The sequence below is a fragment of the Monopterus albus genome, unplaced genomic scaffold, assembly GCF_001952655.1.
Source record: "Monopterus albus unplaced genomic scaffold, M_albus_1.0 scaffold244.1, whole genome shotgun sequence".
Taxonomy (NCBI): Eukaryota; Metazoa; Chordata; class Actinopteri; order Synbranchiformes; family Synbranchidae; genus Monopterus; species Monopterus albus.
In genome coordinates, this window is record NW_018128124.1 from 132,947 (window position 1) to 148,880 (window position 15,934).

At 39.6% G+C, this 15,934-nt stretch overlaps 2 protein-coding genes across 5 annotated transcripts in view; one reads left to right on the forward strand and one right to left on the reverse strand.

Annotated features, from left to right (window-relative positions):
* atp8a1 (ATPase phospholipid transporting 8A1) overlaps nt 1-1,534 on the reverse strand; it is a 98,209-nt gene extending 96,675 nt beyond the window's left edge. For all 4 annotated transcript variants that reach the window (XM_020620640.1, XM_020620637.1, XM_020620639.1 and 1 more), the window contains exon 1: nt 1,198-1,534. In XM_020620640.1, coding sequence (XP_020476296.1) covers nt 1,198-1,246 — 49 coding nt within the window. In that variant the 5' untranslated portion in view covers nt 1,247-1,534. The remainder of the gene's footprint in view (nt 1-1,197) is intronic.
* An 8,234-nt stretch (nt 1,535-9,768) lies between these two features.
* grxcr1a (glutaredoxin and cysteine rich domain containing 1 a) lies at nt 9,769-12,830 on the forward strand. The gene is made up of 4 exons (XM_020620633.1): nt 9,769-10,146; nt 11,270-11,503; nt 11,586-11,651; nt 12,629-12,830. The coding sequence occupies exons 1-4, from the start codon at nt 9,769-9,771 to the stop codon at nt 12,806-12,808; spliced, it is 858 nt and encodes a 285-aa protein (XP_020476289.1). The 3' UTR covers nt 12,809-12,830.
* Nucleotides 12,831-15,934: the final 3,104 nt, after the last annotated feature.

Sequence of the window (15,934 nt, forward strand, 5' to 3'; positions counted from 1 at the left end):
AGGACTGGGGACCTACAGGCAGTAGTATTCCTAAAGTATATGCGTGCAACTATAGTTACTTACGTGGATAAACAAATGCAACTTAACACCACTAGCTAAAGCTCTAACGTAAACAGATCCTCTTATGAGCATTCAGATTAATTAAGTAATGTATCCGCACCCCTTTTCCCTGGCAAACACCACCGAGATGCAGTGGAAAGTTCCTGGTGCAATGAAGGAGTGAGGGGCTGTATTATTAGATCCATTCAACTCTGGAGGCCGTTTGGTGGACGCTACATTTCATCAAGTACAGTACTTACGTGCAATTTTGAGGTGGATATACTTCATTATTTCCATTTTCTGCTACTTTATACTTCTAGTCCTCTACAGAGGCTAATATTGTACCTTTTACTCCACTACAGTCATTTGGCAGCTTTAGTAACTAGTTACTTTACAGATTCATGTTTGTAATACAGATTATAATCAGCCATTTATGATGTATTAAGGTGACATAAGATCTGTCTATCCATCCATCATCTTTATTTACTCATCCTTGATATCCACCCAGCACTAGGCCTATATAAAGCTATTAAAATTATCTCCACCTTTACCAGCACCAGTAATTATAATCCAATAATACAATATTGTGAAATGAGCCTCTCTGCATAATGAATACATTTAGTACTGCATGCATGCTTGTACAGTGAAGTATCAGTAAAAGGTCTTAATACTATTTCACCACCATCAACTTGCAAAACTCCACTTGTCCTGGCCCCTGAGATGATGGTACCTTTGTGAAGGACAGGACACCGCTGGGGGTGGCGTCCCACTGTGGATGGGTGCTGCTTCAGGATGCACAGCTGTCATTTCAGGTGACACACACCCATTAGAAAACCCATTAACAGGGAAAGCCCTGTTTCATCTGCTGATGTGGAGATACTGTAATATTTGCTTTGTATTTGCGAGAACTTTCATTTAAGGAGCTTTCATCAAATTTAAGATATTTTTCTCGACACGTCTTTAGAAAACTGTCACGACCCAGTGGGTTTTCCCTGACCCCATTTTGGGGAACATCAATCATAGATTTAGCTACTTTCAAGTTACTGTACTTCAGAGAGCTACCGAACGGCCTTCTTGCAGTAACAAGCTGCAGAATGGTTAATACGATGTTCACACATTTCTCTTGACATGAAACTAAGTAAAATTGTCTTTACATACCCTCCGCCCGGGTACGAAGTTCAGACATCGTTCTCTGAACGGGCGGCATCTCTCGACGGCGACAGCACCTGTCAACCAGCCGCTACTTCTGTTCCCTGTGGATGCTTCTTCTTCTCAACCGTCAAAGAATTAAAAAACGGCTAAAATGCAACCGAAGATCCCCTCTCATGCGGGGTGTACCGCTACGTGTTTACTGCCAACAAAGAGGCATTCAGACGAAGTATAACCAACATTCATTTCCCGGCGCTGAGAAGAGCTCACGGCTTAATGTTTCCACTAGCATCCTGGTTCAAAGGACGGACTATAAAGCTCACAGACACCGTCAGTAGCTGAGCCGACTTACCATAAACCGAAGTGACGGGGACGGTACCGCTTCACATTATGGACTGTACCATATTCACCCGCAGCGGGAGGGGTTGCGTGAACGGTCATTTTACCGCGGTTCGGGAAGATTAATCAAGAAAACGTATTTCTCTGAATCCACAACAAAAGACAAAAGCGATGCTATCATAGTCATGGCCAATAATGTTTACAGCATAGACAGGTTTTTAAAATTGGTCAATGCGTTATTCGTTGGTGTGGACACGTCCCCCCTCTGCAGTGGATGTTGACAGAAGACAACAATAGTACACTGGGTGGGAGTTGTCTTAGCACAGTGGAGCCTTGTTCTTGTATAAAAAACTACGTATTTATTTTTTTTATCGCAATGTCAGCAGATGACAGCTTCCACCACTTAACAAAATAACAGACAATATGTGTTCAAACGTGTAATAATATATAATAAATATTTGGTATACATAGAAGGTCTCCACATGTACTGTATTTTGCAGTACATGTTAGTTTATTGACATTTCTTTTTGTGTTTATATATAATATGCATATATAATATGCCATTCTGCATAAAGCATAGGCTACTTTTACTTCAAGAATATTTTAATGTTACTACTTTTTTAGTTTTACCCAAGTAACATTTGGAAAGCAGGACTTTAACTTGTAGCAGAGAATTTCTACAATGTGGTATTGCCACTTTCACAGAAGTGAATGTGAATACTTCTTCCTCCACTGATCACTAAATACATTCCTTAACCCACTGGGAGTGTCATGTTAAATTAAATTTAGATTATATTAAATACTTAACTGACACAAATAAAACCTACAGTGTAACATACAGTAACATATTATAGCTTCAAACATGGAAATTATATTATAAGCGGTATAGATAATGGATGGATGGATCTCTAGCTTACACTCTGCTTTATTTTCCCCATCAGTGTGTCACTCTGCTTTATACAGCAAACTGAGAGACAAACATAGCAACAGTGCCTGCACTGCTGCGACTAAATGGTTGCTGTACATACTGTATAGTAAATCAAATGTGTTCTCATTCTCACTGCAGGTGAAATGCAAATCAAATGAGAGACAGCATTTGTACAGCAGCAGCACCACTGCAGTTGCCTGAGAGAACTGCAGTGTTACTGAAATACTACACTTGTCTGATGTGTATATTGCACTAGCAGAAATGTTATGTCCATATAGAAAGATTCCTTTGTTTTTGCTACATATAGCAAATTTAGGTAATTCCTCTTGTAATTGGATCCATAATTCTTAAAAACATTAAACTGTATTCACTGTTATTGGGATTAGAAAAAGACAGGATTATGCTTTGTATATGAGCAATGCAGTAAATGGCAGCAATCTATGACATCTATAATCACAATAAAATATAATTTATGTTTTCCCCTGTTTCTTTACAACTTAAAGGCAATCGTGTCCTTCTCAACAGCCAAAAACACAGAAAGACTGCTTCATAGCTCAAAATTTACCACATCCAAAAATAAGAAATAAACACCAGAACATCTCCACCTCCTCCTGTGCCTGCTAGAAAGACATGTTTCCCAAAGATTTCCTTTCTTTCCCTCATTTCACCTAATATAACATCAGCTCGCCACCTTGGGGATTTGGCTCTGTAGCTCCCATGGTTGCTAAGCAACAGCAACAAGAAGCCTGCCTCTGCGATTACATATATTACATCACATATCCAGTCCAAACAATGATTCATTCAACCACCCATCTACATTTCTACTACTGTCAAATTCTGACAACAACAGGAGTGTTTTTATCAGATTATTATTATTTTTATCAGCCTGACTTGAAAAGATTTCACTGATACTACCTTCTAACACCTATTTCATTGTAAATATGCATTTTGTTTTGCTTACTACAAATTAACAATCCAGCCAGTCTTTACACAGAATAGATCTTGGGATTTGGATATTAATGGAGATCAGTTCCAGAAATGTACATACAAATTTTAGTTGTGTACAAAAACCCCATCATCATTATTTCAAATTTTATCTCAGTTTTTGGCACATGGCTGCCAAGCCTTTTAGATATCAACAAAGAAATAATATAGCTGTTGTAAATTATTATAACTCAATTATTTGAGTAGCAATAATTAAAAAGAATCTAGACTGCAACCATTGTAATCATTTAAGTTAGCTGTTTGTTTGTTTTTTACAAAGTAAACCCATTTTTATTTTTTTTAGTGAAAACCAAGGATCTTCAGACTTGGTAATTTTGAATTTCTCCGCCATATTGTTATTTCTAAACTGTAGCTTAGTTCTCAAAACCATCTGAAGACTCATAAATTCATTTGGTAAAACAGCTGCAGAAACAGGGTGTGAGACATACAATATCCCCACATTATTCAAAACCACAAAATCTAGTCTCCAATAAACATGACCTATAATGTTTGACTGATCAACTGATTGATGAGCTAAAAATAATGACTGCCATAATTTCTGTCTTGGCCCTGTTTATCTTGCTGTCTGCCTCTGGACCTGTCCTCTCCCACATTCTCATTTCCCCAGACCCTGCATTCCTTTGGACCTTCTCAGTCTGTGCTGTTCTCCATCCAACCAGCAGATGGCCTCAGACTTACTCATCACTTCCACTCACCTGATGCTCCCCACCCACTCACACACCTGTTCCCAGTTACTTTATTATCTCAGCTAGTACTTAATCTGGCTGTTTCTATTGGCTCCTGTCCTGACTGTTGTGTCTCTCCTGTTGTGATGTGGTAGACTCCCATTCTTGCCATCTGTCTGTAAGCCTTGCTCATCATTATTAAACTCGCTTCACTGCACCTGCCTTTCTCATGTAATTGCATGTCAGGCTTTCTGTGTGTGCTGTGTATGGCTGGCTGGGGGCAAGACACCATGACTAAAGGTTCTAGTGGGATTAATGGGCTTCTGATTTAGTCTGGTGTCTTCAGCCTTGATTATGTAAGAATCCTTATTGGATTTCTAGTGTGGTTGTTACTTTTCTGGGATCCACTGATACACAAATACACTATACATTAACAATTTCTTCAATTCTTGACAACAGAAGAGTCTCAGTAATCCTCCTAGTAACCTTCTCCAAAAGCTGTGATAAATTTGCAGTGTTTTTCAGATATAAACAAAAAAAAGGCTGAATAACCAGGCAATATAGTGAATGGTGATGTTTTTAGTTACTGTCTAGCAGTCCTTTACCTCTGCAGGAAAGAAAACTTTGAGTGACTTTACTGCGGCTTAGAAATACTAAGAAAATGAGCAATGCTGCTTAAATCCTGTGTCAGCTTTACTTGATCCTATTCCTGATGATTTTAAAAGGGTAACCAGTTAAAAATAACAGAGCAGCTATTTCCTCACACTGGTTTCTTTGCCACGACAGTGAAACCTGCTAAATCTCCTGTAAGTAATCTAACAATTTTATGGTAGTTTAGCCTCATTCCTTAGAATAAAATCATTTACAACCACAAATCAGAAAAAGGTGGGATGGTATCCATCCATCTGTTATGTGGGTGGTAATGAGGTTAAACAATGAAATGATGATTCCATTTCAAAAAGGTGACTGCAATCATGACTTGGTATAAAAGTGGTATCTAGGAAAGGCCTGGCCTTTTAGGAGCAAAGATGGGCTGAGGATCGTCATTTTCCCACCATATGTGTGAGAAGATTATTGAAATGTTTAAAAACAATGTTCCTCAAAGGCAGATACAGTAGGAAGGGATTTGGATATGTCACCCTCTACGGTGCACGACATAATTAACAGACTCAAGGAATCTGGATTTCAGTGGCTAAAGGGCAAGGGCCAAGCCTGAACTGGATGACCTTGCTCTCCAATCCCTCAGACAGCACTACATCAAGAATCGTCACTGTTCTATAAGCAATATAATCACATGGGCTCAGGATTACTTTGGCACACCTGTGTCAGGCACTATAATACGTAGTTACATCCATAAATGCTGCTTAAAACTTTACTGTGCCAAAAGGAAGCCCTGTGTCAACAGTGTCCAGAAGCACAGTTGACCACTCTGGGCTCTGGGGCATCTGGGATGGACAATCACAAGCATGTATTGTGGTCGGACTAATCAGTATTTCGGGTCTTTTTTGGAAGGAATGGACGCTGTGTGCCCTGGACCAAAGACAAAAAGGACCATCCAGAATGTTACCAGGAACAAGTCCAAAAGCCAGGGTCTGTCACGGTCTGGGGTTGTGTCAGTGCTCTTGGCAAAGGTAACTATGATGACCCCATTAATACTGAAAAATACATATCGATGTTGGAGCAACATATGCTGCCTTTATGACAATGTCTTTACTGGGGACGTCCATGCATATTTCAACAAGACAATGCAAAACCTCATACTGCACATTACCAAGGCCTGGCTGTGGAGGGAAAGGGTGTGAGTACTGGACTGGCCTGCCTGCAGGCCTGACTTCTCCCCAGTAGAGACAACAATGACCCAGGACTGTTGCGCAGCTTAAGACTTGTTTGCAGGATGAATGGGACAAAATTACACGTGACAAAATTAATCACTTGGTGTCCTTGGTCCATAAAGGTCTCTTAACTGTTGTGAAAAGGAACAGCAACATCACACTGTGGTAAGTGATTTACTGTCCCAACTTTTGTTGGAATGAGCTGCAGGTGTCAGAATTGGAGTGTGTTTATTTTGAACAAAGAATAAAATAGATGAGGTATCACATCAAATAATGTGCTGCTGTATTGTCCAATGTAATACAGGACACCGGTGAGTTACACATCACTATTTTCAGTTTTAATTTTGATTTTACATATTGTCCCAATTTCTTCTGATTTGGGGTTGTAAACATACTGTAGCTTGTTTTTTTACTTTATATTATATTATAGGGACTCTTAAAATTGGCTTTTATATTCACTGCAGTATTGAGAGGACACTTAAACTGTGAAAATACAGATGACTGTTTCTCATTTTTGTCTTTAGACTGAGGAATAACTTTTGATGTTCTTAAAAAAAATGTCCACCAAATCTGTGGCTTCAATGCTTCTGATGTTCAGTATTTTCAGATTACGCTAATCTTGCTCACTTGGCTTGTCATCGATTTTAAAATGAATCATTGCTCTTTCTCTAAAGCTGCACCCTTCATCCTCTGCCTGCAGCTCTTCTGGGGTGACTGGGGAGTGTGACATTTAACTGTAATTAGATTGCATTCTGCCCCCTTGTGGATGTGGATCTCTGGTCAGGATAGGGTAAGGTCCCTTGAGGGCCCGCTAATCAAAAATCATGAGTCACAGCGGAGTCATTTTTCTACACCCTACTCACAATAGTTGATTAATGTGTGCAAATCATCTTGTCAAGACACATTTCATGGTTTATAAATGGTAAGAGTTGGTTATTGGATAACATCAATACTAACCTCTCTCAAGCTCTGGATGAAGAGAGATCAGTCTAATCAGTCTCACTACAACAACTGAAAAATATACTGAAAATCAGTAATATAATGATAAAAACGTACAAATCACACCGGCAACCTGCTAGATCTGGTTATTCAAACTGCACAAACCAAATCTGCAAAACCTTTTTCTACTACCAAAACAATATAATATATTTTTGAAACTATGCAATATCATTATTCATTATCTTTAATTTTGAGTGTTTTCAGGCACAAAAGATATTTAAATTACCCACAACACCTTGATACCCACTTCACCCCTATTCTTTGATACTTCAAAAAAGTATTTATCTATAAAATCAAAATACAGGCAATAAAAATAAAATATCCCTAAATAAATAGCTTTTGTTTAGTTATTTTTTATTTAGCACATTTAGCAGCATAAAAATGCAGATGGTGCAATATACATTTCTGTCAATGGTTTCACACTGTTTCACTTATCTAAAGGTGGTGGTAATGTGCCAAGAAAAGCAGCAACGCACCATCAAAAACAGTGAAGAAGACTGTTGGATCAGGCTGAGTGAGGGTGGAGGAACAAGGAGCAATCATATCCTGTAAGAGACCTGATATGCAGCCGATGTAAAACTGGCTTTGCGAATGTTTTATGAGGAAGTAAATGCATTCATGTATGACCTCACAGGAAAATAAACAACCAAACAACTGTGAAGTGGCAATATTTTTTCCAACTTCCACTTCAAACTAATGAATAGTTCCCGGACAAAGACAGAAAAACAAAAATCTTTCATGTGAAAAAAACAAAGCTTTGGCAGAAAATTGCAACTTGTGCCCTCAGTAAGAAACTGATTGGAAGAAAACAGGTTTCAAGAAACTTAAAAATGAGAGTCAAGGATAGATACAAGACTATAACAAAACATTCTGTATATAATCAAGTTCTAAGATTACATTTAATAAATAAAGCTGATCCTGCCATCAACAGCTCTGCACTCGGTAATTTTCAAGTTTGGCCACTCTAATGGCACCTAATATTGGTTATTAACAGCAATAACATACAAAACTGCTGTAATGTCATTATAATTAAAGAGAGTTCACTCACTTTGGATCAGTAAAACCTGGAACCACAGCAGGACTCAATACTACCTCAGCCGCAGGATGTCAATAAATCTTAGTTTGACACATTAGACTTTCCCATGATGGATTTTCTCTAATGATCAGCACGAGGTGACAGTTAATGCTGTGTCATGTGGTGTGTGTGTTTGTAGCTCTTACCTCAGGGGCCAAACTCCAGCACTGAAACAGAGTGGTGCTGTCACTGCTATAAGCTGAGGTGTCACATGTCCAGGGAGATGCTTCATCACGTGTGACATGAAATAAACTTGCCAAGGTATCTGTGGACATGCTGCTGTACTGTGACACTGTGACACATTATATGGTCTGGTCTGTTCTTGGAGGATGACCAGTGAACACCTGCACTCACACTTTAGGTGTAACACAATACGCAGTCAGTGAATATCCACTTAACATCATGCAGTCATGTGTGTGGAAGATGTCAGAATATTTTACTTGACTTTATATTAGATACTAAATAATAATAAAGACAAAAAGGTCATTGCACCTGAAAAAAGTTCCAGTGTGTTACTGAAATTGAACTTTGTAACTAATGTCTGCTCTATTTAAAGTTGCACTGACTAAAATTTGACACATATCAAATGAAACTGACAGAGGACGTGGTGAATCCCAATTCCTCTAACGGCATCCGTATGTCCCTCACCTGTGTCTTTCCTTGCATCTTATTCATGTCCACTTAAGACACAAGGAAAAGGTGCAAGGACAAACTGCAAGGAGAGAGGAATGAGGAAACATGTTTTAAGTGGCATGATATGTCCTTTCCTGTGAGCCTTCATGTGAATTGTCCAACCACAAACTACAGTATATAAATAAAGGGGGTGTCAATTTGTAAGCACTCATATACTCAGTTATAGCTCCCCTAGGCAGCCTCCTTGCCCCTTGGTCCTCACTCCTCAGAGCAGAAATAAGAGCTTTAGGATGTCCTTCATCATGGTGGACTGGGATGACTTTTTTCTCGACTGAAGGCAGCATTTTGTAGAGTATGTCACCGCCGGGCACCCATAGTTTATGTCAGCAAAGAGCTGTTAGGAGTAGCTAGAGGCTCACCAGACCCTGTAGTAGCTGAGGAAGAGTAGCTTTATATTTGAGTACTTTCAGAAATCCATCTATCTATTTTAACATAGATGCTAAACTCTTGGGGCCTTGAATGTCAAATGCTAGCATGACTAAAAACGATGTAAGGTTGTGTGTGTATGTTAACTAAGGTATAGTGTTGCTGAGTGCTCAGTAGGGTGTATAGCAACCATTCCTTCACTCTAAACAAAAACCTCATCTACATTAATAATAAATAAAAACCTGAATAAATCTTGAAATGCAGAGTAGTTGATGTAGTTGATGCAGTTGCAGTCAACTGTCATCTTATCTCTGGATGGAGAAATGTTTGGTTGTTCACATATGATGTCAGGCCAATAAAAGTTGGTGAAAACTCTGTAAACTGTGATGAATAATTTAAAGACAACTATCACTTTACTTGAGATTAGCTTGCTATGTTGCCATGGTACAAATACATGTATTATTTACTGACTGTGTGGCTCTGACTCTAAGGCAGCTTACGGGCTCTCAGACATTTTTAGATCTGTTCACACAGTGAGGATTAAATGTGCTACTAATCCTTGGATACAAAATAGGGCTTCTGAGCTGCATGTTCACCTCCGAATGAGAAGCAAAGAGCTACACTGCCTTGCTGTGGACTGTGTAATGTGGCAGAGGGTCTGCAATAGAGGGGGCAATGATGATGGCAGAACAGGAAAAGCCACAGAAGCGGGTGAGGTTCCGCTTGGCTTCGGGGAACAGCGGCAGGGTGCTGAAGGAGATGTTCAAGGATGAGGGGCCCTCAGACTCCCTGGATTCAGACTGCACCAGCAGCTCTGATGCTGAGCGGGCTAGTACCCCCTCTACAAATGGAGATGCACATGGATACCTGGGCTCCGAGCTGGATGATAGTGAGAGTGAGCCTGATGATCTGCTCTTGTATGCTGGGGCCACCAAGGACTGGATGTTCACAACCAAGAGGATTAACATACTCAGTAAAAATGGGACTGTGAGAGGGGTCAAGCACAAAGTCAGCGCAGGTCAGACACTGTTTGAAAACCTTCCCAATTCCAACAGTGTAAGTACATCTGGCTGGGCTTAGTTTTTCTTAATTGCTGAACATAACCTGTTGCATAAAATCACATTATTGATTCAATAACTTTAACTCTAACTGTCATTAGTGTTGTCCTTGTCCTCGGGTCTAGTTGCAGGTAGGCGCTAGACAGCACCAGATCACAGATCAATTAAAGATTAATGGTGCATATCGTTAAGTTTCAAAAGGAACTCATCAAGGTAATGAATTCTCGGCACTTCGCTTTCTAGTATCCCTGAACAAAGACCTCTTGGCCCATGTGCTGATGCAAAGGTGACAAAGAAGGTCATATCCAAGCATCACTGTAGACTAAATAAAACATCTCATCATGATTAAGTGAGATTATCTTTCTCTTAAGGTAAAATTTAACAATGAGGTGAATCAGGTTGGTCTGATTCTAAAAGAACGTTGTTTTATCAATTTATAAATCATTTTACATGATCAGTTGTTTTGCAAATCATGTCATAGTTTCATACATATTTGAGTGTTTTCATTTAGTTTCATGTAGTTTTAATCATTAAATAATATATTTACCATAGTAATACTGTGTAGATGTTACAACTCAGTCCACACAAGCACCAACAATAGCATTCAATAAAAATATTGACACATAAATATTTGGATTGACTACCTACAGTGTCTCTGCTCAATCTAAGTTTCTGTTTAGTAACTTGAGTTTCTCTGTTGAAATAAACTGAAACCAAAGGCTGCCCAAAAGAGAAGGAAAGCACATAAAAAAGTGTAAAACTCTATGGCGTACTTTGGGAAAGTCTTGAAAGCTATGCAAATAACATATCTTGTTCACTTTTGAATGAATGGATTAGTCATAACACACTATCCAAATGAACCATTTTACTATCCCAGTGTGAGTGTGAGAACAACTGATTAATTTGCATATAGAACAAAAGAGTAAAATCACTGCTTTTACCAAAGAAATTTGTACCGTATTTATGCCTAAGATTTTGGTTCAGTACAATTTTGATTATTTCTGACTTTCTGATAGTAAACTACAAAGAGTTCCCACTCAGAGAGAGACCTGGATCAAGACAAACAAAAGATAAATATAATTATTTGTCTACATTTTGGATTTTTATTGCTGTAGATGGAGTTATCTCTTGAGTTTGGGCGGATAGTGATCTACACAACAAGCTTTCGTGTGGTCAGGACAACCTTTGAGCGCTGCGAGCTGGTCAGAAAGATTTTCCAGAACCACAGGGTGAAATTTGTAGAGAAGAACATTGCCCTGGACAGCGAGTATGGAAAAGAGCTAGAGGAGCGGTGCAAGCGTGTGGGAGAACCTCCTTCTTTACCAGTTGTGTTCATTGATGGACACTATCTTGGGGTCAGTTGTTATTGCTCATTTCCAACATCATCTGACATCAATATATTGCAGAAGCACACTGAGGGTTCAATTTGTTTTGCAGGGAGCTGAGAAAATACTCAGCATGAATGAATCAGGAGAGCTTCAAGATCTTCTGACAAAAATTGAGGCAAGTTTTCAGTATCTGAAGATTGAATATATGATTTTCCTGTGGATCGGGTTGAGTCACTCACCTGACGCATATTGATAATTATTCATTCATTTGCTGTTTAGGTTTACTGAACAATGTTATATATGTGTGGTAGCACATACATTAAAGCATAAAGTGGTTATAAAGTCATAATAAATTAACACTGTTTTTCTCCAAAGCCACACAGTGCAAACAGTAGCAGTCAGTTCCCTTCACTAGTCAACATGAGTAAAGGATTCATGCACATCAATAACTATCCATCAATAATGGAGGGCTTGGTAGGCTATCGATTATGCTCCAACACATTTGTTCAAACACACCAACACAGAGTACATCACTCTGCTGTAGAGGCTGGGATTGTGTAAAACATTTTATGATTCACATTGAGCTAGAGAAACAATAGTTACACAAGCACTGGCCTTTTCTTAGGTCTCAAAAAGCTGTAGGCCCGTGTCTCCTTTGAAAATCACTGAATTGACTGAACTTTCCTGCAGACAACCCCCACAAAACCACAACATGCCACTTTTACACTTATTTTTTAACAGATTAAGTCATTCAACATATCCAAAATTGTAACATGCTACTTAGTGAGCTTTAGAATGTGTGTAGGCCATCTTTTCCTTTTGGACAACAAAATACTAGCTGTTATGCCTTGTTTCCAGTTAAGCTAAGCCAACTGGCTGCTAGCTAGCTTCATATTTAGCATACTGTCAAGAGAATGTTATAGATCTTATCCGATTCTAGGAAAGACAGTGAACAAGTGTATTGTTAAAAATGTCAAACCATTCCTTTAAAATCTCCAAATTCAGATAATTTGAAAGCTTCTATCTCCAAAGTGTGGGCTTCAAGAAGTGAAAGAAGTCATGTTAATTTGTGCAACGGATGTTTTTGAAAGTCTGTATTTAATATTGGATATCTTATCCAGATCATATAAAAATATGCACACATTTCTCCAGAGGGTACAGCATCCCCAGATGTGCCAGACCTGTGGGGGCTTTGCCTTCATCCCATGCCTAATGTGCCATGGCAGCAAGATGTCCGTGTTTCGCAACTGCTTCACGGATTCCTTCAAAGCCCTCAAGTGCACTTCCTGCAATGAGAACGGCCTGCAGCCTTGTGTGAGCTGCAGCCAGTGAAGATGTCAAGTGCCTGACCCAACATCCCTACTTCCTTCTCTGAGAGCTTGTAGGATTCTGAAATGGACTACAGCACAGGCAATGTAATGAAACATAGCAGGACTCTTCTTCCAAGGCCATTGCTAGTATTAAACAAAGGAATTTGTAATAAAACCTGTAAATTTGTGGATTTTATATTGTTGTTATGGATGTGTTGAATCTCCATGTAATTCATGATATGAATGTATTAATTCATCATAAGCTAAAGCAAATAACCACATTTTTTCCATCAGATTATTGCATAATTCTCATTGAAATGATTCTGTCTGGGTCTATAAACACATCTGAACTACTTTCACCTGTGGTAAACTTAAGCTTGTTTGTTAATTAGTCAGAGGAAACTCCTTCATTAACAATGTTCTCATTACTAATCCCATATCAAACAGAGTTAAGGAAAAGGGACTCTCAGAACAGAGAGGGAACGTCAAGGGTTCAGTTTGAAACCTAGACCTTTAGCAAACATCATTAAAACCTGACATAACATTTTACTTATTTGACAAAGTGTGACAAGCAGACACCTCATATCAATGCATTCAAGTCACAGAGCTACACAACTGAAATAGTATTTTCTAATGCAGGTAGGCTGAAATAATTTATGCCTGCTCTTTAAGTATGAAACCATATTGGAAAGAAACATCAATCCAATACTATAGGGCTGTAAATAATAAGACAATGATAATGCCTATTACAATATGTTAGACCAAACCAATTATGACCAACAAACCAACCCCCATGTTCAATTTACTATAACGGATAATATCAGGAAGCAGTGAATAATCACAATTGACAATTTGAAACCATGAAATGATATTTTGATGGTTAAAATAGCTGTTAATTAATAACTGGCAAATCAATTAATTCACTAGGCCTATAGGATGCAGTGATTTGGGATGCAGTCACAAGTTCGCAAGTTTAAATGATTAAAAACAGCTTTTAATCATGCAAAAATATATTTGGAAGATTCTGGAAAATTCTGGTATTATCCCGACGAACATCCTTAAAGGTCTCCGGGTATGTTTTCGGAAAACGTGGCTCGTTGGGGTTCAACACCGTATTTCTGCTAGAAAGGTTCACTGTAGGTCTGCACCGATGACTCCAACCCCAGGTTTGACTACATGAACAGGAAAATTAAAAGACAAGTCGCTGTGGAGCCAAGAACCCATGATGCAGATCACGTGCATTCCTCGCCGGTTTGGGTTTTTAACGGATGATGTCATCTGCTGGATGCCATCCCGGGAAACGCAGCGCCTGGCCGAGCAGCTCTCTATGCTGTCATAGCCCTGTACAATGCTGCTTGAACATGATCAGACAAGGCAGCACTGTAAAGAGGCTAAAAGCGTAGAGCAGGGCGGTGGTGGTGATGGCCATCCGCCATGAAATCTTTTCATGCCATCCGGTTGTTCTAGATGCTCCTGTACCTGCGATAAAAAAAACAGCAACCAAGTCGGTTATTTAAAAGAATAGGAAACACAAACACATGCATTCACACGGTGCATAAAGCAGAAACGGCTAATGAGGGTAGGTTTCCTGCAAGGGCAATGGGAGGTGATTACACTGCTGCACAAAATCTCGTTTCTTTAATTCAATTCCGCATCGAAGAATGATGGGATTTGGGTTCTACAGCCACAGGCTTGTGGTGGAGGGGAGGGGGCATCGAAATCTGAGACCCCATTTGTGCAGGTCTACTGCGCCCCCATCTGTGTGCTGCTGGAGTCGAAAATATTGTAGAGGAAAAACGGGGTGTATCGAAAAATATTACAATAATGTTTAAAGTCGGGTACAAAATCCTCTGATGAATAATAATGAAAGCAGCGATATGTTGTGCAGAAGACAGCGGGAGGACTGAAGCTGCTTGGTGATCTCCAGGCGTGTCACAGGCGCGTCTCGACGCATGTTTCTTTTATAATGAGCCAAATCCGCTTGAGGATCTGGCTTCTGTTGTTTTAATCAACGTGCACAAACGACCTTCCTCTGAGGGGAGACATGGAAGGAAACAAGATGGGCAGTGGCATTGGCACAACTGATTTGGGAATGGTATGACGAGACATGACACTGATATGCGCGCAACACCCAAAATGTTAAGACAACATTCAATGGTCAAAAACCTGCAATGGAGTTTGTCCGCATTGTCGCCGCTCTCCGGGGTCGGTGAAAAATGAGTGCAGTCGAGTAGACTAGCGTGATCCGGCCGCGAAGCTGTGCGTAATGTTTTGAATGCTCGGTCAATGCGCAGACTGGTTGAAAATGACTGTTTTTATTGACGTCAGCGTTCATGGTAGTGCCCCCCCTCTCTGTCATTTCTACAACTGCACCATCTAATGGACTTGGTTTTACATTCCAGTCAACCATCTAGGCTTTAAACAGGAAAAAGGCCTCTCATGGAAAAAAACCAGGGCTTGAAAATGTACCTTTATGGTCCCAGAGGTGGCCAAACGGATAAAGGCCTTCAATGGACACCTACATGTGTCACCAGCGCTGCTGTTACCATCTGTGTGGGGGCTCCTACACCCTGACAAGCTAATGGTCTGGTACAGTCCTTCGTACTATACATAAAGTATGTTTTCATAACAAAAAGTGGAAAAAAAACCCCAATGAACTGCATGACAGAAAAAAATAATTTATTAAATTATTTAAAATGAATCCAGCTCTTAACAGTGGCACATCAACACAACCAAAGGAGTGCTCAGCAGAAACACTGTTAGATAATTCACTGGTCATTTTGGTACACTTACTGTACAAGGCAACATCCTGAATTATTAAAACTGTTTTACATTGACAGAGGCAGGTGTAGGTCAGCACTGAGGAAACCTGTTTCACCGTTTTTGTTATCAGAGGCCATTTCTTTACACTTGGTGGAAAAGGCAAAGGCATCTGGATCCCTCCAGTGCACGTCTTTCCTCTTTGGAACAATTCAACCAGTCATCTGCTGATCAGCTGCCAATGTCACAAGCCCAAGTTCTTAAATCTCAAATTTAGAAGACATCAGATCAGTGTGTAGTGTGTGCTGGCAAAACAGAGGTGGGTAGAGGAGAAAATTGAGTGCCACTGCCTGAAATGTCATTGCTTAATTTGGAAGGATGTCCACTC

Coding starts and splice junctions, on each gene's coding strand:
- grxcr1a (XM_020620633.1), top strand. CDS start 9,769: ATGATGGCAGAACAGGAAAAGCCACAGAAGCGGGTGAGGTTCCGCTTG. Junction 10,147..11,269: donor ACCTTCCCAATTCCAACAGT/GTAAGTACATCT, acceptor CTGTAGATGGAG/TTATCTCTTGAGTTTGGGCG. Junction 11,504..11,585: donor TTGATGGACACTATCTTGGG/GTCAGTTGTTAT, acceptor TTTGTTTTGCAG/GGAGCTGAGAAAATACTCAG.